The sequence below is a fragment of the Hyperolius riggenbachi genome, chromosome 2, assembly GCF_040937935.1.
Source record: "Hyperolius riggenbachi isolate aHypRig1 chromosome 2, aHypRig1.pri, whole genome shotgun sequence".
In the NCBI taxonomy this organism is placed as follows: domain Eukaryota; kingdom Metazoa; phylum Chordata; class Amphibia; order Anura; family Hyperoliidae; genus Hyperolius; species Hyperolius riggenbachi.
This window is the reverse complement of record NC_090647.1, coordinates 419,899,937-419,926,128: the sequence shown is the minus strand read 5'-3', so window position 1 is coordinate 419,926,128 and position 26,192 is coordinate 419,899,937. Positions and strand designations below refer to the sequence as shown.

The 26,192-nt window shown below is 41.8% G+C and overlaps 1 protein-coding gene across 1 annotated transcript in view; it reads left to right on the top strand.

The window, feature by feature from the left end:
• Positions 1 to 26,192, top strand: part of CLCN4 (chloride voltage-gated channel 4) — a 95,447-nt gene that overhangs the window by 21,880 nt on the left and 47,375 nt on the right. The window contains exons 4-8 of the mRNA XM_068269897.1: positions 3,506 to 3,605; positions 13,072 to 13,259; positions 17,809 to 17,931; positions 19,295 to 19,501; positions 19,591 to 19,671. Coding sequence (XP_068125998.1) covers positions 3,506 to 3,605; positions 13,072 to 13,259; positions 17,809 to 17,931; positions 19,295 to 19,501; positions 19,591 to 19,671 — 699 coding nt within the window. The remainder of the gene's footprint in view (positions 1 to 3,505; positions 3,606 to 13,071; positions 13,260 to 17,808; positions 17,932 to 19,294; positions 19,502 to 19,590; positions 19,672 to 26,192) is intronic.

Here is a 26,192-nt window from a genome sequence, read left to right as displayed (position 1 = left end):
ACTAGAAAATCAGAGACTTACCTATCTATCACCTGACCAAATAGATCACATGCTTCTCAATTAGTTCTCTTAGATATCACCATCAGTAGTCTTGATATTAGTGCAGTGGCTGGATAGTCTATTGGTTAAGGTACGCAGAACACCTGGCTTCACATCCTGAAAGGGGACAGTATCTGTTAAATAAGGAGTACTTGGGCAACACTCTGGGTGGCCTAATGAGCATGTCCATAGGCCTCGTTCACACTAGCAATGCAGATAGCTATGTGATCAGAACACATATGCAACTGTGAACAGTGAATGGGTCAGAATTGCATTTTGGCAAAAATACATGCAACAGCCTGATATCGCATCGCACAGCTGCACAGAGCCCGAAGTGTGAACATCAGACAGTGCAGTCTATGCACTTCTGTTGTTCTTTAGGTGTCGCACACCATACGCATTGCGTAAATACGCTCAGCAACACATATAGAGTGAAAGAGGCCTTAGAGGCTACAACTCGCAAGCACTTTGAATCTGTGAGGAGAAAAGTCCTATACACATGTTAGCATTATTATTATTATTAATGGATATCAGTCTTCAAAGGAGATGGAACAGAAAAGCATGGCCCCATAGGTAACCAATCATATTTCATGCTTCAGTTACACATTAGCTCTCTGAAAGTACATTTCAAACCAGGAACAAAATTGGAAAAATATTTAAAGGAATCCAATAGTCTTTCTCACATACATTTAGGATGGTAAATACATGGCACAAAGCCACAGCCACATTCCCTATGAGAGGTTTACAAAATAAATTCAAAACTCTACAGACCACAAACAGGGCCGCCATCATAAATTTTGGGGCCCCTCACACATCATCAGGGCTTGACCCCCCCCCTCCCTGGGCCCACCCACTGGTTACTGTGCCCGCCCACTACCGCGAAGTGCGCTGCTGCGAAAAATGTGCATGGCTCCGACACTGAAGAAAGCGACATGCACAGCGTGATGCGGCAAAAAGTGGGACCAAATACTAGCACATTACAGGTAGTCCCCGGTTAACAAATGAAATAGGGACTTGTAGTTCTGTTCTTATCCTTTATCCGTTCTCTTTTGTCCCCCTCTGTCTCACCTCAGTTTGTGCCTCTTTTGTGTCCCTCTGTGTGACCTCATGTTCCCATCTCATCTCTTTTCTCCCTGTGCCTCTTTTATCCACCTCTCTTCCTCCTTTGCCTCTTTTATCCCCCTATGTTACCTCTGGTCCCCTTCTGTTTGAGCTCATCCCCCTGCCCTAGCCAGGTATAGGTGCCCCCAGTATATGTATCCAGGCATAGGTGCCCCCAGTATAGGTAGCCAGGTATAGGTTCCCCCAGTATAGGTAGCCAGCTATAGGTGGTGCCTCAGTATAGGTAGCCCAGTGTAGATGCCCCCAGTGTAGGTAGCCTGGTTTAGCTGGTGCCCCAGTATAGGCCAGCAAGATACAGGTGCCCCCAGTATAGGTATTCAACTATAGGTGGTGCCCCAGTATAGGTATCCTGGTATAGTTGCCCCCAGTATAGGTAGCCTGGTATGGGTGGTGCACCGGTATAGGTTAGCCAGGTACAGGTGCCCCAAAAATAGGTAGCAAGCTATAGGTGCCCCAGTATAGGTAGCCAGGTATAGGTGGTGCCCCAGTATAGGTAGCTAGGTACAGGTGGTGCCCTCAGTATAGGTAGTCAGGTATTGGTGGTGCCTCAGTATAGGTAGCTAGCTACCTATACTAGGTATAGGTGGTTCCAGCCCTAGTATAGGTAGCCAGGTATAGGTGGTGCCCCAGTATAGGTAGCCTGTAGCCAGATATAGGTGTCGCCCCAGTATAGAAATTCCGCTGTAGCGGGCTCACTCATCTGCTCCCCACGTTCAAGCGCTGATGTTACTCTTCTCTAAGTACTGGAACGCTGTGTGCTGGTGAGCTAGCCACAGGCCCGCAGCCAGCACATGTGGCCCCTACAGCACTTTGAGGGGCCCAGGGCCCCCAAAAGCCCTGGGCTCCTCACTGCAGTGTCAGTTGTCCCACACTGATGGCTGCCCTGACCACAAATAAGAAAACAAATAGCAGGCAAATACTTTTTATCAACTGTTTTATTTTTTAGTTCATGTTCAACAAAGGTTTTGTTTTAAAAAGTATAAAAATCAGGCTTCCAGGATACCTTAATACAACACTGTGTTACCCCCCTGGACAAATTCAGTTAAATGGTACAGATATAGTGAGTGGTATTTTTTTATGGTCACACATCTGATGGGCATAGGAAGTCTGTCTCCTGATTTTTCACCTGAATTTTTTTGTCTTGGTTCCAACTGCTCTTTCTACAGTTTGATTTGCAAATTAAACCAGATAGATGTATGACTGGTTGTTATGGGAAACACCCCTTTTTTTTCTTAAGAAGAGCTATATTAGACCTATTGAAATCTAGTGCCCATTGCCCAGTTACCTTTATCAAATGACCAGAGATACTGCCAGTTGATCAGTGAGAACAACTCAGTGAGGAAGCCTGAGTGAAGATTTTGAATGTTGAAAAGGCTGTAGAATCTAGTGTAGACTTGTCACCTTAGCTGGGCACAGCATGTAATAACTAGTCACAGCAACCACTCAACTTTAGGTTCGCCCATATAACATTACCCTCAGCCTTATAATCAACTGCTCAAGTGTGACCCTTCTTTATATAAATACTACTTCTTTATATAAATGCAATAACTGTACCGGTGCAAGTTTTACACTGGGCCCCCCAAGCACCTTGGCACAACAAAACCTGCCAAGGTCAGTCACAGTGTCAGAGGTGCAAGCAGGGGATGGGAAACAGTTTTTTAATAATTACTACTATTCAAAGCATCTATAGAAGTGATTATTACCACCACAGGACCAATAAACAGCTAATACTTTGGTTGAGGAAGGGCCTCATGGGGACCCGAAGTGGCTGCTACCTCTGCAACCCCTATTGCTACGCCACTGATACCATGAAAAAAGACAGGTCTGACCTTGCTGAAGAATATAGAACATCTTTAAATGAATGTTTTCTGGTCCATAGCAGCAGTAAATTTGAATTTTGACATGAGTTGGAAGAATACAATTTACAGCATTAACACATTTTATGCATTCTATTTGTCCAAGTAAGTTTACAATCATAATGGATAAGAATTGGTAGTTGCTTAAAAGAACATCTTACATATAAGAAACGACAGGCACTTGGCTGTATACTAGATCCTTACTATTTTGCTCACACCGATTTGTCTGATGAAGCAGGATTGTGCCTGTGAAACGTGTTGCAATTTGGAGTACCTATAAAATGCTATTTTTTGTATGAAATAACAGAATTTAGTATGTTTGGTCTACTAGGGAGGTAAGTCCAACACTACCTCCTCTTTTAAACGGTTTTGACACTGTTTTATCCTATTTTGGTGCCTCTGTTCAAGCTCTGAAAATCACTGAAGATGTGAGGATGGGTTGACATTTTCATTAATTATTATTATTAATATTATTATCATCACTCCAGATCACAAGCAAAAGCAAGGAGTCTGTGTGGGAGTTCATCAAAGGACTTCTAGATGCGTGGTCAGGATGGGTTGTCATGCTTCTAATTGGACTCTTAGCAGGTAAGACTGGGGTAGATCTTTTATGCTATTGCATTTTACTACTTGCAATCAAGGTAGCGAGCCAATGTAAGTTGCATAAAGTTAAAATGTTTGGGCACAGACAGGGGTGTAATTACAAATCAATTTTGATGGGGCCCCAAGGTTTACACCCTTTCCCTTGCCTACCCTGATGACCCTCACCCTGTGGGACCATCTCACAAGGGTCATAAAACAAGTGTGGACATCATAATCTTCATACCCATAACAAGTGTAGAGACAAAAAATCCTGATCTGGAGGATGGATCCATTCATCAGAGAGAGTGAATTAGTAGTTGGGGCCCCTTACAGCTCTGGGCCCCCCTGTGGTCACATGGGGCCGCTCCCCTGTAGTTACCCCCCCCCCTCCCCCGGGCACAGAGACGGAACTAAAGACGGGACCCTGGTCTCTCGCCACTTGCTTAACTAACTTCAGCTAAGGTATAAATGCATCTGAAATACAAACCTCTGATCTTAGAATTCCATTTCTCATAGTTTCTTGGAAGTGGAGGAGAGCTGGCAATACAACGAAATAAAAATGCTGATCTTTACAATAGAGCTATCTGGGTATCCTGTACTACTCGGATGGCAAGCCCTATCTCATACAGCCATATTATGCCATGCCTTGCACAGATGGGGAGCAATCAGGCACAATACAGCTGTAGTTACTGCATATTGGGTTAATGTGACTATGTAAAATTAGTAGGCTATAGGTACACATTCTAGATATGTGTCTGGCTTTTAGGGGCATAAAGATGATTTGCATATTCAATAGTGATGTATTTAGGGCCGGTTCTAGACTTTTTGCTGCCTGAAGCAAACTTGTGAGGTTGTGCCCCACCCACCAAATTGGATTGATCGAACAGCACCCAAAAATTTGCACCGCATTTGCAGTGAGCACCCCAAAAAACACTCAGTATAGGAATGTGCCCCCAGTACAGGTAGCTAGGTACAGTTGCCCCCAGTATATGTTAGACATGAACAGTTGCCCCCAGTATAGGTTGGCCAGGCACTCTCTTTACTTCCTTCAGGCATCAGCAGCACCCTTACCCTCAATAAGTTATACCTGGTGCAGCTTTACTCCCCCCCCCCCCCCCCCCCAACTAAAAGGGGCACTATGGTAAAAAAAATGTAAAATTTAAAGTATGTGCAAACATATACAAATAAGAAGTTACATTTTTCCAGAGTAAAATGAGCCATAAATTACTTTTCTCCTATGTTGCTGTCGCTTACAGTAGGTAGTAGAAATCTGACAGAAGTGACAGGTTTTGGACTAGTCCATCTCTTCATAGGGGATTCTCAGCAAGGATTTTATTCTTTATAAAGATATTCTCTAAAAAGGATTTAAACAATGATGCTGGCCAGCTTCCCTGCTCGCTACACAGTTTTTTGGCAGTTGGACAGAGCAACTGCCATTCACTAAGTGCTTTTGAAAATAAATCCCTTAGAATCTCCCCATGAAGAGATGGACTAGTGCAAATCCTGTCACTTCTGTCAGATTTCTACTTCCTACTGTAACAGCAACATAGGTGAAAAGTAATTTATGGCTCCTTTTACTCTGGAAAAAATGTACTTCTTATTTGTATATGTTTGTACATATTTCAAATTTTTCGCCATAGTGCCCATTTAATTATGCTCAGTCATAATGTGCACCTTATAACAAGTACTGCCAGTGGCATAACTAAGGATCTTGGGGCCCCAGTGCAAGTTTTAAATGGAGCTCCAAGAACTTGGAACCTCAAAACTTACCAAACCACCTGCAGTGTCAGACAGGTGTAATCAGAGTAAAGAAACAGTTTGTTAATGATGACTACTATTCAATGCAAATATAGAGGTGATTGTTACCAGCATAGCAGCAATGCAAACTAATACGATGGAAGATGAAGGGCCCCTAGTGGGCCCACAGCCCCGGTGCAGTTGGAACCTCTGCATCCCCTATTGCTATGCCACTGAGTACCGCTATGATATCCTCTTAGGCAGGGGACACACTTGACTGTTTCTGTGTGCGTTTTCTGCACAGAAAAACTGAGAACTCCTGTTAACCTCTGCGCGACCGCCTAATGCCGCAGAGAGGCTTCATTGTTCCTCCACCATGTCATATTGCATCATCTCGCGAGGAATGAGATTAGACGGGAGCTCGAACAAGCCTAAGCTCCCATCTGTAAACACAGTGAGGCACAGTGATCAGCCTGCCAGCAGCCGATCAGAGCTGGCAGGCGGTGTTCTTTATTTACATGGGAATATATATTTATATAGAGCTGACATCTAATGCAGTGCTGCACAGAGGATTGTTTTGTCCCTTAACTGTCCTTCTGTTGGGCTCATAATCTAATCCCTACCATAGGCTGATGTCTTTGTATGTATAGTGTAGTGTTTTTATTATAGTGTAGGGCCAATTTAGGGGGGGGGGTGGGAGGAAGGGGAAGGGAGTAGAGATGTCGGTGAACGGTTCCCGAACCGTTCGCCGGCGAACCCCTCACCCTGTACTACTTCCGGGTCGCTATGTCCCGTAGTAGTACAGCTGCGCTGGGCCGGCGGTGCACATCCTTGATCGCACGTCGGTTGCCGGGCACTTTCTGCGCATGTGCGTGACTTCATGAGTGATGTCACGCTCATGCACAGAGAGTGTCCAGTAACAGGTGCGCGATCAAAGACGCGCACTGCCGGCCTAGCGCAGCCGTACTACTACGGGTCATAGCGACCCGGAAGTAGTGCGGCCATATAGAGATTCACGGGCGAACTGTACGCTCACATCTCTAGAAGGGAGTGGGGGGATAAAAAAATGGTAAAATTTTGGCCTTTTTTAATCAATTAAAAAAAACCTACAAATCGCAGCAAAAATCAGAGACCACCAAAAGAAAGCTTTGTGAGAGAAAATGGAGGTACAATTGATTTGGGTGCTAGGTTGTATGACCGAACAATAAACCATTAACCACTTGAGGACTGCAGTGTTAACCCCCCCTAGTGACCAGAACATTTATGACTAAAATGGCCACTGCAGCTTTAAGGCCAAGCTGCAGGGCCGAACAACTCAGCACACGAATGATCCTCACCCCCTTTTCTCCCCACCAACAGAGCTCTATGTTGGTGGGGTCTAATCGTCCCCCAGGTGTTTGGGGGTTTTTTTGTCAATATTTATTTTATTAAATTTTTAATAAAATTTACTATTTTTTTTTTATTTATCTTAGATCCCTCCCTCCCTCCCTCCCCTGGCCAGCCAATCACTGCGATCGGCTGTGTTAGGCTTCAGCCTATCACAGCGGATTGCTTCCCTGTGTCCCAGGGGGACAGCCGTGTCACACGGATGTCCCCAGTACAGCGCTACTGCAGATCGCTCGGGGACTGACGGTGGGACGGAGCTCCGCCCCCCATACAGGAGATGCATGCACATCCTGCGCGCGATCTCCCTTTAGCCCCATAGAAGACCGCTCATGCCAATGGGCGTGGAGCGGTTCTGGGGCTGCCGCACTGCTCATGCCAATTGGCGTGGAGCAGTCAGCAACAGGTTAAAGTTGTGAAGTGCTAAATTGTAAAAAGTGGCCTGGTCACTGTGGTCCTCAAGAGGTTAACCAATGGGCTAGTTCACACTTAATGCGTTTTTCATACGCAGAAAATAAATGACATCCTGCAGGATAATCCTGTGCATTTTATCAGTTTTCTCCATCAATTATGCTAGCTGCTGTGAAATGGTTGCGTTTTTCTGCATACAAACACACATGGTGTGCAGAAAACTAATTACCTATAACAAGCACAGGCATAATATTTCCTGTTAGAATTTCCACCATTCTCCCACCTTATCTCTAAAAGTGCCATTTCTCCTCCCTAACCCCCCCCCCCCCCCACACACACACCACCACCACCACCACCCCCACCCCCACCCCCTTGCTTGATCCAGAGCAGCAAAAGCTGCAGGTATAGCTTAGCTTTATGCTCGGTATATTACTCCATGGTGGCCCAGTTCTCAAGCCCATCCTTAGAGCAGATCATGTGACCAGTCCATGTGATGTCACATGTCTTGTGCCAGGGATGTGGACATGGTGGTGGAGAACAGTGGACCATAAAGAGGCTACTGTGGATTAGCTGGGACAGCAATGTGTGCCTCCAATCCCAATGGTTCCCTGCTTAGTCTGTTTATGCCTAGAAATGGAGCACATCACTCTAATTCTGTACATGCCGACCTCTCTGAATTATTTACAGAAAAATAATATTTATAAAAATGTAGTGGGTACTCTATAAGAGAGGATACCCTCGCTAATCCCTGAACTAGTATGGTACAGATCTTAGTAAGCATTCTAGTACACTTTGTATTTGATGTACTGTCTACAATTACAGTTCATGGCAGAAATACAGAGAACCCAGCAAGCTCATGGTGAACCAGAAACTCATTAGAGTGTGTAAGGGACTACAATGGACCAAAAAGCCCTCTTACTAAAATGCTATGGAAAACAAAAGTTTGCTTTCTTAAAGCAGAAAGTATTTGCAATAATTCAGGTTGGAGTGAGCTCCGAGTACCTAGGGCATGTGACACCCAGTGCTGGGAATTAAAAGACATCTCCCACTCCAAAAAAGGAGAGGAGCGAGTGCGGCATACTAAGCGTACCACAGCGGGTAATGCCAGGTAAAGGAACCCCCAGTATAGGTAATTTACTTGCCCCATTATAGGTAGCATAGTTGCCCCATTATATGTAATAAAGTTGCCCCCAGTATAGTTAGCTAGTATAGTTGCCCCCAGTATAGACTGTATAGTTTCCCCCAGTATAGGTAGCTAGTATAGTTGCCCCAGTATAGGTAGCTAGTATAGTTGCCTGTAGTATAGTTGCCTCAGTGTAGCTAGGATAGTTGCCCCCAGTATAGGTAGTATAGTTGCCTCAGTATAGCTAGTATAGTTGCTGTAGTGTAGGTAGTATAGTTGCTCCAGTAGCTAGTACAGTTGCCCCAGTATAGCTAGTATAGTTTCCCCCAGTGAAGGTAGTATAGTTGCGCCCAGAGTAGGTAGCATAGTTGCCCCTAGTGTAGGTAGTATATATGCAAATCACCCATTGTTGTCCCTGTAAGCTAAACACACCTCTAGATCCGCTAGGATGCAATGATGTGTCAGCGGCAGATATTTACATTTTCAGAGTAACCATCTTGAGTAGAAATTAATTTGTTTTGTTTGAATACATAAATAAAAATATTCCTTTATATTGTGATACTGTATATGACATGTCTGAAATCAAAACATTTGCTTTGAGGTTTGTTACCTGACCACAGCTACATAACAGATAGAAAATCTGTGCAGCATTTTCAAGAGAGATCAAAATGTTGACACTAACAATAACTACCACTAGATGTCAGTGTTTTCCTTTTAAATTATAAACTGTCACACACCTCAGTGTTCTATAAAATGTATACAACTGTTAAATCGTGCTTTAATTTAAAACATATACCTAATAAAGATTCAAGAGCCCACCGCAGGACCAAAATATATAGTTTATGGCACCAGAGCTGGACAGTTTGAAGTATGAGTTTGAGGACCTAGTGAATCTGATACTTTCCAGGTGATACTTGTTTGTCCAAGCTTTAAACAGAAAGTCAGTCTGTTTTTCTATGCCATACATGCTGTAGGACACAATGATAATCAGGGTGCCTGCACAGTTATTTGACAATTTAGCACCATTCATAATCATTTATTTATCATTCTAAAACATAGAATAGAACTCTTTACGTTTTACGGGAAATGACAGATGTGCCATGAAAAATGTGTCTATATCAGCTCCATGAAGCTTACCCTTTACTGATACTGAAGGATGCTTCATTATTAGGCCCATGGTTGAGAGATCCAGAAAATGGGATCTAAAGTGTACCTTGTATGGGACCCATAACGTTTTTATGTATGCCGATTGCAGCACCAGTTTTTTAGCTGAACATCTAACCACTCTTTTAGGTTTGGTTGCTTTGCTTCATTCCAGGGACGGATCAAGACCAAGTTACGCCTGGGGCAAGGTCAGGTTTTGGCGCCTAAAGGTCAGGTTTTGGCGCCTAAACTGCCATTCATTTTGCCGCCTTTTTAAGAATTCAACAAACTGCGCCTGGGGCAAGATACCCGCTTGCCCCCCCTAGATCCGTCCCTGATTCATTCATAGGTGTTTTCACATTTTCCAGAACTAAGCAATTAAATATATGAACCATTTAATCCCTTTCTTCATTTCATCTGAACCAACCCCAGACTGTAAGTAAATAGTAATAGCACAATCTTCTAAATTAAGACACATGTTTAAGAACCAAACATGATCAGTGTGTGTGACATCATTAGAGGTACACATCTGGGCCTTATGCCCACAATCCCTAGCAGAGAGATCCTCCTGTGCGACTAAATAGTCTGACTTGGGTATCACCAATGTGCAGTTCGTCACACAGGAGGCAGCACAGGACATGAGCTTTCCTGAGGCAAGGTGATTGAGGAGTGATATATGCTGCTGCATCACACAAGATGTCCTGTGCGCAGGAAGTTGGAAGATGCAAACAAGGTAGAAGGGTAAGTGGTGTGTTCTTCCACTTACAGGTATCACAACACTGTCCACCAGTGATATGGGGGTTACCCTTTTCCAAATTAGGTACTGGGGCACATTGTCTAATTGTGTTCTGGCAGGACACAGGGCCTGATGCATACAGTGCTGGTAAACTTCCCATGCAGGAATATTCTGACTGGTTATGTTGTTTAAAGAGAAACTCCTACCAAGAATTAAACTTTATCCCAATCAGTAGCTGATACCCCCTTTTACATGAGAAATCTATTCCTTTTCACAAACAGACCATCAGGGGGCGCTGTATGACTGATATTGTGGTGAAACCCCTCCCACAAGAAACTCTGAGGACCGTGGTACTCCTGGCAGTTTCCTGTCTGTGAACCTTGTTACAATGTGGGAAATAGCTGTTTACAGCTGTTTCAAACTGCCTAAAAAGTATGCAGCACCTACATCACCTGCCAAAAGTAAAAATGTCACCATGTAATAAATGTCAGAATATAAATCAGTGATTTAAAAGATTTTACAATGGGCAAACACTGACTAAATCATTTATACATAATTATTGTAAACATGAAGCACTTTTTTTATTACATTATTTTTACTGGAGTTCCTCTTTAAGGGGACATACACATTTATTTACAAACACATTGTACTAATGAGAATTGTCTCTGCAGTTTCCATCATAATGGTGATGGCATAGCGTGCAACAAAAATGCATGAATCTGAAAAGTGGATTGGAACGCATGCTGTCTGAAGTAATAAATATACATATACAAAATTACTTTGAATAGCATTTATATTTAAAATGTAGTTCATTTGCATAACATTTAAAATGTTATGTATGCTCGATTGTAAACTGATTCATCTGAGAGTAAAAATGGTGGACTGGAAAAAGAGGAGAACTTTACTTGCCTACCACTGCCCCTTCTGATGCTGGTCTCCCCATCTGAGCTACCACCACTTTCTAACATATCCTGTTAAATATAGTGCTCCCTCCACTCATGCTAGTTCCACACTTCCTGCTACCTTCTGTAATTTACCACAGTGCAAAGTGCTGCACTTTAGCATCTTCCTCCCAATGATAGTCCCCCTCCCTGTTGCAGAGTACTGTGTTGTGGGGAATGTGCTGGAGGAGACATTCAATATCTACTACTCATGGTTCCTTAACTCTTTGCCTGCCATTACCCATGTGTCCTCTGGTTTTACAATTATGGAGACGAGAACTGCTGGTAGCCTTGTGAATAAGACAAATGGGGGAGATGGATTGCTGTTGCACTCTGCACTGTAGTTTATTATGAAGGGGAAGGTAGAACCATATTGGCTTTACAGGCATAGCAGGACATTTCGATGTGCACTCTGCGTTGACCGCCCCACAATTTTACATGAAGTAATTTTTTAGCCACAACAATATCGGTTTATATTTTCCAGACCCAGGCCTCAAGCATCTTCACTGCCCAGACCTCAGGCCTCCTCCACCCTCTCCTCACAGCTGCCAACAGCCTTCCAAACACAGCAATATGAAAAAAGCAAGGGTTCCTGCTAAGCTGCTCCTGTAATGTACAAATGTATACAGATTGGGAGCAGACTTTGCAAATGTATATTAACTCACTCCAAATCACTACACAAGGTCCCATTAAAAATTATAAAACCACTATGATGATCCATTGCTTTAAAAACAAATACATTAGAGGCACAAACTCCCTTTCCACCCACTAAGTTTGGGCACTGCACTGGATCACAGATGTCTGTTTTTATATCTCTCTGTTTGCTTTCTCAGGTGTCCGGCTGATGGGAAAATGCTATGCCAATAGGGTATTGTTAAATCAAGTATGGCAATTCCAATATTAGACTTTCTGCTAAAAGGAACCCGAGGTATGAGACCTAGGGAAGCTGCCACATTTATTTCCTTTTAAACAATACCAGTTGCATGCCTCTCCTGTTGATCTTTCTGGTCAGTAGGGTCTAAATCACATACCTGAAACAAGCATGGAGCTAATCTTGTCATAGACATCTGATTTGCATGCTTATTCAGAGTCTATGGCTTAAAGTATTAGAGGCAGAGGATCAGCAGGCAATGTGTATTGTTTACGATTCTATTTACGATCCGATTAAATCCGACATGTCCGATCGGGATTCGATTCAATTTAATTCGATTTGCCATTGTTTTGCAATGGCAAATCAAATTGAATCGAATCAGGATTGGACATGTTGGATTTAATTGAATCATAAATAGAATCGTAATCGAATCGTACAAAGAATCGTATCGTGTAGACTGGGCTTAAAAGGAAATAAATATGTCAGCCTCCATATGTCTCTCATCTCGGGTTCCCTTTAATAGGGAACCTTAACTGAGAGGGATATGGATGTTTCCTTATAAACAATACCAGTTGCTTGGCTGTCCTGCTGATCTCTTTGGCTGCTGAAGTGGCCGATTCACACACCTGCAACAAGCATGCAGCTAATCCAGTCTGACTTCAGTCAGAGCACCTGATCTGCATACTTGTTGAGGGGCTGTGGCTAAAAGTATTAGAGACACAGGATCAGCAGGAGAGTCAGGCAACTGGTATTATTTTAAAAGGAAAATTCCATATCTTTCTCAGTTTAGGTTCCCTTTAACTAACTTCAGCTAAGGTATAAATGCATCTGAAATAAAAACCTCTGATCTTAGAATTCCATTTCTCATAGTTTCTTGGAAGTGGGGGAGAGCTGGCAATACAACTACGGTAAATAAAAATGCTGGTCTTTACAATATCCTAGAGCTATCTGGGTATCCTGTACTACTCGGATGGCAAGGCCTAGCTTCCCTTTAAGGGAACTTCAAATAATTTGATAATAACACGGTCAGCACGTATAAGAACTTTACATAATAATTACCTTATATTGACAAGACAGTGTCATAAACTATATGTATACACTTTAAATATAATTCCTTCTGTCATCAGGTACCTTAGCAGGTGTTAGTGACTTAGCTGTGGATTGGATGACAGATCTGAAAGAAGGAATATGTCTCAAGGACTTCTGGTACAGTCATGAACAGTGCTGTTGGACTTCAAATGAGGCCACCTTTGAGGACCGAGACAAATGCCCTCAATGGCAGAAATGGTCTGAATTGATGATTAATCAGTCAGAGGTAAAGAATGTTACTTGCAGTTTATCTATCAAGCATAAAAGTCCAGATTCACCAGCAAAGAGGCTGATTTGTTAAGACTGGTCCCCAAGAGGCAGGTGAAATCTGATTGGCTTGTGTGAACACCTGCACCTTGTTTGCTACAGTTTGCCTTTACACCTCTCCCAATAAATCAGTTTAATTGCTTTCACTTGCATCTGTTCCAAACTGATTTTTTTGGTTTATCAACATTATTTATTTGTTTGTTCCATTGTTGTGAAAGGAATATTTCAACTGACTGCTGTATATACAGTTTTATTCACCACATCATCCTTATAATACTGATGAAAGGAATGGAAAAATTATCTTAACAGCAATGTGAGGTGAAGATGGTTTATAAAATTTTATAAAATGTCCTGCGATGTCAGATCACAGCATGAAAAAAATCAAGATGAGACTGGAAAAAATGAGAATCAGATTTAGTGAACACAAAATACTTTTCAGTTCTTTTTTTCTTCAAAATCAGTCATATCATGATAGAAATATGAGAACTGCCTTTGCGTGTTATTTTTTAGACTTGTACACACTAGATTAAACTTGGCTTAGGCGGCCGCTAAAGACTGCTTTGGCGAGAAACTAGTGTATGTAAGATAGCCCTGATACATCAGCAAGAAAGCTAGCATGCCTGAGCACATTCCAATGCCATTATTCTCTATCTCGCTCCACCACACATCATCCCTCTGCTCCCCTCGCTAGATTTTGCCTCACTAGCTTTTAGGCTAGCAATGTGTCTGTACAGTTTTTTTGGCACAAACTGTCTCCTGAAGGATCATGTGAGAGGGACGCAAACGACATAATTGCTAGCTTCCTGTTAAAAGTCTGATTTTACTGCTTGTTTATTCCCCATTTCATTTTTTGCGACTTATTACGCCAGGTTAAATGTGCAAACCAGGTATTCTAGATCCACCCTGACTCCATTGGCTGCATGTGTGCTCCAGCTGCAGGGCTCAGAAACCACTGAGGTCAAAACACGACAACTGATATTTTTTAAAAGGAGATACTAATGGCAGCCTGCATTTGCCTCTCACCTTAGATTGCCCTCATCAAGAATATAATAATTCAAATCCAGAACTCCTCATCTGCATGTTTGTGCCCAGTTCTTAAAAAACAAAAAACAAAAAACACCTTAGCATTAACGACTATGCTTTAACACCATTTATAATCAACATACAGTGCCGCTCCTCGGGTGAACTGATTACTAGTTCATCTGCATCTCCAGCTTGCTGGAGTGCTGATCCCTGTGTTCTATAGAGATATCTCCCTCTACCAGCTTCTCTGGGGGAGTTGATATCTCTATCTGTATTACTGTTGCACCAAACACCTATCTTAACATCTGGTTCTCCTGTGTCTCGCTATACTCGCATTATTGGTGATTCTGCAGATCACCACATAATCAGGTATAGTATCTGTATTATTGGTGATACTGCAGATCACCAATAATCAGAAAATCTGTTCTTGCTGACACCAATCGTTACATGTACAAAGTCCACAAGAAAAATGATTGGAAATCAGATTGGACCTGTCAGAAATTATTGATTCGAGCCAAAACCTGACTGGAAATTGTATGGTGTGTATCAGGCATAAGAGACCATACGCATTTTAGCCACTCAGTAACATCTGCATAATGAATTAGCTGGTTTGTTGACTGGAGTAAGTGTACCTCCTTTATAACTGTTTGGGTATTTCCTTCAATTTGTTAGCACTGAAGAAAAAAACATTTGGAAAGTACGATAAACTAGCAGTGTGTAGAAATAATGGGGAAATTGGATTGAGTGGACTGTGCCACTTATACTAGACTCATACTAGGTAGACAGTGTAAATCCTCTGTCTCCCACTACAGTGCACAATCAGTTCTGTTCCCTGGAAAAGGGGCACATGCAGATTCTTACTGACAATCTTTATAGGTGTACGTATAGGAAAGTCCTAATCAAGTCCCTTTGAGAATAATAGGACTTGGATATCAGTCATCAAGTGTTAAGCAAGCTGACACTCTCTTCTGCTCACAAAGCAGAGCACTTAAAATGGTGACATTTATTTGTAATTATCCATATTTTTCTAATGATACAATAATTTGTATTTGTTTAATCCTTTTGTACAGTTACAAAATAAAGTGCAAATGCTAAAACTATGAAATGATTAAGTAATGATGGGACACTATGCTGCAAACGTCTATGTACAGTGTCAGTTTCATTATTTTTTCCACTTAAAAGAGGAACCGGACAACATAAGGTAGAAAGTAATACATTATTCAGGGTTTCCAGTTGTATGCTATTTATCCTGCTCTCAGCATCAGGAACACATACACACACACACACACACACACACACGTATGTAACTCTGCCTTCTCGGCAGTGACACTTAGCCTAAGCTAATGATGTCATGAAGTCTTCTTCTGCTAGTGTACTATGGGACACCAGGTAAATAAATATTTAGTTATATTCAGTAAAGTTCCTCTTTAATAGTAAATATATGTAATACATCTGTGTACATAAAAAGTATACTTTCAAAATATGAGATCTAGTACCAGAGTGCAGTTCAGTATTCAAAGCAAACATCTCTATAGTTCACACAGTATGCTAAGATAATTGAAGTGGGAGAAACAAGGATTCATAATGGATTAAAAAGTCAATCACAAAACTCTATCTCCATTCCTCCTGGGCTCTCATTATAGTTTAGCCTTTCTTCCCACCATACAGGGGCACAAGAGTATCAATGAAATATCTTGTAAAAATGTTTTTGGTATTGAGATTTCTTCATCTGACCTTCTTTGGAGAATACAGAGAATTATAGCTGGAGACCAACAAAATAAAACTAACCTCAAACAAAACTAAGGACAAAATACACCATTCTTACCTTGTTGTAACAGGAAATTCTAATTATGACAGTTTGATATTGTAGTATGATAAGTCTCAGGGCCACAAACAGAGAAAAAGCCACAGCTTTACCTGTTTATATGTGCAGGAATAGTAGTCTAAGGATGATGCTTGGATGTGCTACAGATGTACTCTCTGCACTGTGCAGCAAATGAATCATGCCTGAGGACAGAAATCCAGCAACCCTCTGGTGCTGGCCAGCATACTCTTGTCATGGTTGCAAATAAGTTAAATTTAAACTTCCTGACATTTTTACAGAATCATAGTGGGCTGAAAATTGATCTGGAAGTCTAATTTTCAGTATATTAGATCCCAGAATTGCTTTAGAGGTACTGATATGTGTTATATTAACTGGAAAGTGGAGTTACACGGTTTAAAAAAAAATCCATCATCATATCCCCCCTAAGGGTCAGTTCAAAAAAAATGTGAAGAACTTGAATAAACATATTCCCTGTGCACCAACTCATAGTTGTTTTTAATTGCACACGGGCACTCAAATAGCTCCATATTTCTAATGCAGTCATACTCCGCACATTAATTATTTTACCTCCATCCCTTGCCTAGAGATAATTTAACAAACATTTGAAAAAGCAATTCAACAGTAATTTAGAGGATGTGTGTACTTACAGCGTTACAAAAAATCCCATTTACAGAAGTTCAAGGCAGTCAAGCTAATCCGTAATTTACATCTAACATTTTGGAGGACTCAACTGAAAAGTTTGTAATTTTGCAACTAGCACTAGGAAGAGTCTGAGGCATAAATCATATTTTAAACCAGTATAGCTGTGCTCATCCCACAGAGATCTTATATAGGGGATAGAAAGGTGCTAAGAAGGTGTGTCGAAATCTAATGCAAATCAGTGTTATTCCTAAGGGTGTATACAAACAGTCAATTTGATTGGCCAATTTTACCTCTTCCATGTGGTATGAGAGCATACCTACACAACAGTATTCAAAATCTGTTGATCCTCATACTACATGGAGGTGGTAAAATTGTTCAGTGATTGGCCAATCAAAATTGGTTGTGTGTATGTACCCTTAGACTCAAAACCATGCAGTAGCCTATACCACAGACCAATAAAAAAATCTGCAAAACATGCAAATGATGTTTCCTTGCTGTGGTGCTTTACTGAGGCAAATTTCAAATCCAGCCAGGAGACTGCTGCCTTCCAAAATGGGGCACTTCAATTATATATGTGTTATAATGAAAAATATCTTTTAAAGCAACTCTGAGGAGGTACAAATGTAACAGAGTTGCTACACTTTCTTTATGAATTGAACTCTATAAAGTGAAGACGTGAAAGACACTCAGGATTCCAAGACATAAGCAAGTATGGCCAATTTCCTTTGCTTGAAGGAGTTTGGTTGACTTTATTCTCATCTGTCTCAGTGTACAATTGGTTGCAGTCTTTTTTTCAGCATTCTTGACAGTTTCAATCTCACCATTACATTTTTCATTTTTACTTTTATGTCAACCATAACAGTTCCTACTTTAGTATCAGAGCCTATATTATTTTCACTTATTTGTGTTTTTGTTCTTGTCCTTGGTTAGGTGTGTAGGAACAATGCAGCCATTTCCTGAAAATGCCATTTTGTTAGTATATCTGACAATAGGGCTAATTTGTTCTCTTTGCCTACAGGGCGCCAGTGCTTATATTTTGAATTACTTCCTATACATGTTGTGGGCTTTGCTGTTTGCCTTCCTGGCTGTCACTTTGGTGCGGGTGTTTGCTCCTTATGCTTGTGGATCAGGAATTCCTGAGGTGAGAACTTGGTATCTGATGATGATTGCTGACATTTTATTATATTCTTCTTGCTTTATTTCTCTTCTTCTACCTTACCTACACTAATGCCATCTGTTTTGACAACTGAAATTTCTCAAGGAAACTCTCTGAATATTAATCTCTATTACATTCTTCAAAAAGACTTGTATACCTTTATTTTAGAAACTCATAAGTCTTTTTGTGCAGTCATTTTTGAAAGCAACCTATTAATAGTGAAGAGTAAAATAGAATTCAAGATTAATGTTGTTTCATAAAAAATTTGCAGGTGGTCAAGATAAGGTTTGCCAAAAACGAACTTCCAAATAATATTACAAACCAAAATATAATAGTGACCAAAGGTTCAGGTTAAAGATTACCTGACTTTTACTTGAAAGAGGAATCCAACATTCTTGTGGGAAATGTAAAAGGCTCCTGTCACAGAATGACCGGGAACAAGTACTTACAATACATCAATAAACTAAACAGAAGCCTTTATTAATCCCTTTATTATGCTTTTCCAGAACAGATGATTGAACCAAACACAGTTCCTCCCCTAAAGGTTGTTCCTCTGGATTATTCAGTTTTCTCTACTCAACAACCTCTTTTAAAATTACAGTGCAAAGGATCACTTCTGTGTGGAAGGGACAGCATTTTGTTTAAGCACAGCCACATTTAATCTGTGGCTAGGTAATGCATCAACAGGGGTTCCATTGAACATATATATGAGTGCATAGTAAAAACCTAATAGTTAGGTTTTCGATGAGACAGGTGAGTTTACACTCACTTTCACACACGGCTAAGGGGAGTCGGTAGTTTCTGATGCAAATATATGGATGATGTTAATCTTTTTTTTTACTCAATACATTTGAAAGCTAACTTTTGGTGATGTCATTACTGTCCACATAACAAAGGAAGTTTTCTGAAACATTTGGATAAAAAAATATGGGCCTATAAGCAGGAGATTTTTTTTTAATCTACTCATACAGATAAGTAACCACTTCCACAGCTGGTAAGGAGTACACTCCTCTTTCCTTCAGTACGGAAAGTTTTCAGTTGACTGTAGTGGCTGATCACTTTCCAGAAAAAAATAGCCCTTGTCCTAAAAAATACATATACCGTATATAAATGCAATATACTGTAGGTTAAGATGCTTTTATAATAAAATATAATTCAACTTTAAGATATGTAGCATCATGCCACTTAACTTCTCACCAAAATATCATTATATATATTAGATTACAAGCAAGTGTTAAACTTTATCGATCATGAAAGGTTTAGTCTAATTTATATGTCACTGTGAAACATTCTGATGTTGATAGAAACTCTCCTAAGTGAATTTTTATGGATTTTGTTTGTCTTTTAGATAAAAACCATCCTGAGTGGCTTTATAATTAGGGGGTACTTAGGAAAGTGGACGCTCTTGATAAAAACAGTAACATTAGTTCTTGTTGTGTCCTCTGGCCTGAGTCTTGGAAAAGAAGGACCGTCAGTTCATGTAGCCTGTTGTTGTGGCAACTTATTCAGCAGCCTGTTTTCTAAGTACAGTAAAAATGAAGGAAAAAGAAGAGAAGTAAGTGAAATTCTGACTCTAAAGTGGTGAATTTATCATCTTATAATATGAAGCTGCTGCTGTGACTTGGTAATGTGTTTGTGTCTCAGGTGCTCTCTGCCGCAGCTGCAGTAGGTGTCTCTGTTGCTTTTGGAGCTCCAATTGGCGGTGTTCTTTTCAGCCTGGAAGAGGTACCGTGTTTCTCTAAAAACTGTTATTGTTCTGTCATTTGAAACTGCTGCTGTTGACGTCAGTGAAACTTACAAATCTGTTGTGTCTTTGCTTGGTTAAATGATAGAACTGTTTCATGATCATTTCAATATGCAATAACATCTACAGGGCGCATTTGTCACAGAACACTTACAAAAACCGATACAGAAAAACATATTTTAGGAGGATTTTTCTAATCAAGCCATAAGTTCATATGGTTGAAGGACAAAAGCTATAAAAGTAGGTATGGGGCTCTTTTTTACAAAGTAAAATTGATTTTTCTTATGAGAAATGTTGCTTGCTTTTAGAGTGGATATATAGGTAAAGATTCAAGACTTTTTTCAGTTAAGTATTTTTGTATCAGTAGTTTAAACATTCAATTGTATAATTAGTTCATCAAGTTCCTTAAAGTTACCTTTAAAAGATGGGTTACATGAGAGTTTCTGAAGACAAAATGCTTGTGCCTACTCCATCTTGTAATTTTATTCCCGTCCTGAAGTGGCAAGAAACAAAGCATGTAACTTGTAGCCAAACATGTCCCTAAATATAGGTAGCCAAAGATATCCCTCCCCTCCCCAAGTATAGATAGTCCCCCAATGTAGGTAGTAAACATGTGTCCCCCAGTATAGGTAGCCATCCACCCAGAATCAGCAAAAGGTGTCCCCCAGTATAGGTAGTACCCCCCCCCCCCAGTAGGTAGCCTAGCCAAAGGTTTTACCCCAGTATTGGTAGTCACTCACATAGGTAGCCAATGGTATCCCTCAATATAGTTAGTGCACCCCATAGGCAGCCAAAGGCATCCCCTATATAGGTAGTTCAGCCAATAAGCTTCCGCCAGCGCACTTCTCTGCATGGAGCCAGGCAGACAGCACTGGAGGGAGGCCCTGGGAGAGGGAGGGAGGAGTAAAGTCAGACCCCCTTCTGGAGAACAGCTGACTAACAGTCCCGGGGGCAGCTGCCTGAGGTATGCAGAGGGGTGAAGGCATAGTGGCGTCATGCCCATGGCAGAAGCCATGCCTGCACCCTTATCGGTACGCTGCTGGCCCAAAGTCCTACTTTTTGGACATTTATGCCACTCAATTCCACCATTACATTTCTGTTTTATAGACTCAACGTTTTATTACTATTTTATAGACTTTGCTAATTCATAAAGATGTGTGCGACATTATGAAGTCAGAAAGTCAGAGTACTGTAGTTCTACAAATATATTTTAAGAATCATAAGAAGCCAGTGTGATGCTCTGTGGGGACTGTCCCCAAAGTGTATGCCTCAAATAGGATTGGGGTCTTAGCATGGAAATAGTGTATTCATTAAAGTAACCGTATCAGTGTGACATACAATTGTCATAGAAAATTCAACATTTATTTTACTAATATCCTGTTATGCATGCCATCCATGACAAAATGCACTATATTCCGTAATTCCGTAAAACTATCGAATATCCATCCTAATATCAATAAATAAACACTATAACTATGCATTCCAGACTGCTGTAGTAACATAGCATCAGTTGAAGCAGCCTGATGTACATTTTACAACAAATGTTTGCTTCTTAAAAGCACAATGGGCTTGATTCACAAAGCGGTGCTAACCCAGTTAGCACTCCTAAAAGACTTTGGGCGTGATAACTAGGGTGCTAACTGGGTTAGCACAGTTTTGCAAATCTGATCACGCGCAAAGTCCGCACAGCACGGTGCGTGTGAAATGTCGCATCGCGGTGCGCCTACAAGGTCGCATGGGCTGCGAATTTAACGTCGCATGGGTGCAACGTTAAAGTCGCACCCATGCGACCTTATAGGCACACCGCGATGTGACATTTCACACGCACCGTGCTGTGTGCGCGCAAAGTTTTGCGCGCGGGACGTTTTGCTGTGCTGGGGCTTTGCGCACCATCTCTACTTATCACACCCAAACTGACTTTAGGCGTGATAAGGGGCTTTTCACAAGCGCGCTAACATTTTGCAACGCTTTATGAATCAAGCCCCATGTGTTTAGTAACATGTGCAGAGTTGATGACAACAGATTCACATATACAAAGTCTTTTACATCTGTGGCTTACTCAAATGTAAGCTCATAGCCACAGCTGGGAAAGCATCTACTGTATCCCAATAATAAATGGCCAGGTACATGAGGTCGCGAATAGGATATGGTCAATAGGATGCAATTTTTTTCGAGTTGATGCAGCATTATGCAAATTTTGTATGCAAATGTATGCAGCTTAAACATTAACCAATCAAATCCTGCTGAGGTAAAATTTGATTGGTAGGCTAGTGCAGTGCCATTAATAGCCCTAAAAATGTAGAGTGCCAGATATGTGTGAGGCTAAAGGATAGAGGAGCATGGGTTTGAATAAAATACACGTGTAAAAGACACTGGACATTTGAGATTATTGGCATCCACCTTAATGGCATATGTTAATAAATATATACTGGCCTTTAAAGAAGTGACCACTCATGATGGAAAATGTACATTAGCTACTCTGACTTACAATACATTACTGCAGCAGCCTTTGTTGAGAATTTATAGGTGTCATACAGTGATATAATTATGACATACACTAGTTAAATGAAATATGGTTATCACGGATAGCAGGGGCATAACAATAGACCCTGCAAGTGAAGCAGCCACAGGGGGCCCAGTCCTGAGAGACAGACAACTAAGGGCACAGAGAAAAAACACTTTCTGCTCTCTGCACAGTTGTTATAATTACTGCATCTGCTCAGCCACTGATTACAAATCTTTGTTTACAAAATGTTGTATGATTGGTTGACAGTCCCTATTCAGTGTGCAGCAGGGTCTTGTGTACAACATCCAGCCCCTAACCTTTCTACCCTCTCCATGTGCTGTGTACTGATGCTGAAGAAGTCTGCAGAGCCAGTTTTGCTCCATCAGAGATGGACAGAGTGAGCATAATAAGCTGAGGCTGGGAACCCACCCGTCTGTCAGTTTTTGCTGTATGCGTTCTTTGCACACCATGTGTCTGTATGTGTGAAGACATGCATGTTTTAGCACAGAAGCAAATGTAATTGATAAAGAAAGTGTATGCAGTACTTCACTGCTGTCTTTTTTATCCCACCTCTTGTTCCCCAGCCCCCCCCCCCCCTTCCCCATTCCTTTAGATTGTAAGCTTTAGAGAAAGTAGTCGGCACCATCCAATATAAATGCTCTTTTATTCTTCGATTTCCATATCAGCCATAATTGCAACGTTTCAGAGTAACAACAACTCCTTTATCAAGCTAAGCTGAATGTCAAATACATCACAATACAAAATCATTATCCTTTTATACCCAACATGGAGGGCTACTAGCCAATAGCGCTGCTTTACAGCTCTCAACCTATCACTGCAGCCCGTGCTCAAGCCGGACCTGATGGGGAACTGCGCTGCTATGTGCCCATTGGTCGCTGTCAGTGGGCTCCCGCTTACTCCTATTTCAAATTTCAAACCCACCGGTCGGCATGATGCGTCCAAACGGCCGCTTACGCCATGCGTCTAACCGCCGGACCGCCCACTGCGGACCTGACGGGAGACTGCGCGGCGTGACGCGTGCGAAGGCCGCGTCAAAAGCGTCCAAAAGTACGCGTAGCTAACGCGCACAAAATGCGCGTCAAACGCGGCCAAACGCACGCGTACCTGGCCATCTATGGCAGGAGAGGCTGGCATACAGCCACCTCCGCTGCACATGATGATGTAGACAAAGTTTGTGACGCAAGGTGTCGATCCCCTTGGATACATACTTAGCAATGTAACAAATGTCAAACAAATAAAAAGGGGAAAGGGGAAGAAAAGAGGAAGAAAAAAGACATACATTAATATACAGTCTCCACATACATAATAGAGATGCATGTGCATGCGGGGACACACAAAACTCTGCGTCCCCACACACACACCAATCCAACCACAGTACAGATGGCCGTGGGCCACCAAGGGACACCGGTCGACTTTCGCGACTGTACAACTGTAAGGATAAAATATGTTTAGCTCCTAGCATAATCTACTACAGTCTAAATAAAGGGCGCAGTTCCCCATCAGGTCCGGCTTGAGCACGGGCTGCAGTGATAGGTTGAGAGCTGTAAAGCAGCGCTATTGGCTAGTAGCCCTCCATGTTGGGTATAAAAGGATAATGATTTTGTATTGTGATGTATTTGACATTCAGCTTAGCTTGATAAAGGAGTTGTTGTTACTCTGAAACGTTGCAATTATAGCTGATATGGAAATCGAAGAATAAAAGAGCATTTATATTGGATGGTGCCGACTACTTTCTCTATTGCTGGATATTTGACCTAGGAGTGCTGCCAGGTCCTAGTCACGGCACATCATTCGTCGATTGGAGGAGTGGTGCTTCACTACCTACTCATACTTGAATCTTCAGCACATTGTGAGTGCACACTCGTCATGGAGAACATGGTGGACGCTGAGATGGAGGCTCTTGTCCTTTCCTATACTCCTGAAGTAGCTACAAGGATTATATCACAAATATCCACAGAGGTCACATATTTGAACATGGCGGATGAAAAAGCTTTACGCAAACAAATTACAAAGATATCTAAAACACACACTGCTTTTGAACTGCACGCTAAAACCCTTGCGGAATATTATAGAACCAAACGCATCCCGAGAGGCATGAGATCCAATGTGGCGCCGATCATGTTCCCCACGGATCTGGAGTTCTGCCAAAAATGGTGTCGCATTTGGAACAAGGCATCGTTTGACTCTATGCTGCTTACAATTGAGAGATTACAACAAGAATTGCCAAAACTGGACACACAATGCCGATCACTTAGGAATGAACTGCGTGAGATGATCTCGAATGAGGAGTATAATAAATTTGATATGGAACTGGCCATTATCCTAGAAATACATCAAAAACATATTGAATCTGTCAAACGTGAGAAATACCAACGTGATGTACAAGACTACAGCTCCGGCTATGTGTATCAGTGGCAGAGACCAGTCCGCAGTGGGAGACCGATACGTAGGCCGCGATTGGGCCCGGGCCCTAGAGGACAATCTCGTGCAGGAGCACAACAAGAATCTTCCGATTTTTTGACCAGTTCCTCACAGGAGGGACAGTCGGATCACCCGTCAAGCGCAGGAGAAGGCGCAGGGGTGGAAAGAGGTGGAGGAAACATCAGGGAGCGACTAAGATCGCGGCAGAACAAACCATATCAGAGAACAACATAGTCATTAACATCTCTTCTACTGTCCTGACTCCTCCACAGTGGTCGGCCCTAAATCATGGCCTGTCTTTCGCTCCGGTGCATACTCCTGATGCACTGGAGATGGACGTTGATCTGCAAAGATTTTACAGGAATATTGAGCTGAAATATTTTTTCTCCACCCCTAGAGATTTTCCGGCCTCAACGATACAGCTAACTGGTGAGGATGATAGGTTGTTACTCAGTGAAGCGGGTCTCCGCACGAAAAGTAATTTTCAACCACCATCATGCCAGGTTATTGATTTGTTTGTCAAGAAAGTACAAAATGAAGTAGATGCCCTGATGAGGGGTAATACATGGGACTATAAGATCAAAAATAACATCTCACGTGAGGAAAATATGGCCATTAGAGAACTGGCAGAAAATTCAGCTATAACGATAAAACCGGCCGATAAAGGCGGAGCCATTGTAGTCATGGACACTGAGACGTATCGTGGAGAAATATTAAGGCAGTTGGCAGATAATAACACCTATCAAGCCCTGTCAAGAGATCCCTTGAGGGAGATACAAAGTAAAATCTTGTTGATAGTGACCCAGGCCCTGTCCCAGGAGATCATTGATGATAAATTGGCGAATTATCTGATACAATCTGATCCCATTACACCAGTGATGTATATATGTCCAAAAATTCATAAGAGACTTGAAAATCCCCTCGGCAGGCCAATAGTAGCCGGGGTGGATTCAGTTTTCGCCCCCAATGCCAAATATCTGGATAAGATCCTCAGACATTATGTGATATCACAGAAGTCGTATTTGCGGGATACTCCAATGTTTCTTGAAATGTTACGTAATATGCAGCCCATTGAGGGCGAGGTTTTGTTGGTAACCATGGACGTGGAGAGCCTCTACACCTCCATCCCACATGATGGGGGTGTGGAGGCGGTCCGACATATGTTGGAGGTGGCATCTGACTATACTCAGGCACAGATTACATTTGTCTGTGCACTTTTGGAGATTGTACTTACATGCAATTATTTTCTGTTTGAGGATACGTTTTATATGCAGCTTAGGGGCACAGCTATGGGGTCGAATGTGGCCCCATCCTACGCAAATATCTATATGGGCATGTATGAAGAAATGTACGTGTACACTAACAGGTTGTTTCAACAACATGCCGTACAGTGGTTTAGATATATCGATGATATTTTGTCCGTGTGGGTGGGGCCACATTCGACCCTTGAGACTTTTATATCAGAATTGGCGGGACAGTGCCAGGAGATTAAACTTACGTTGCACAGTTCGAGGGAACACATCAGTTTTCTCGATACTGAGGTAAAGAGACAGG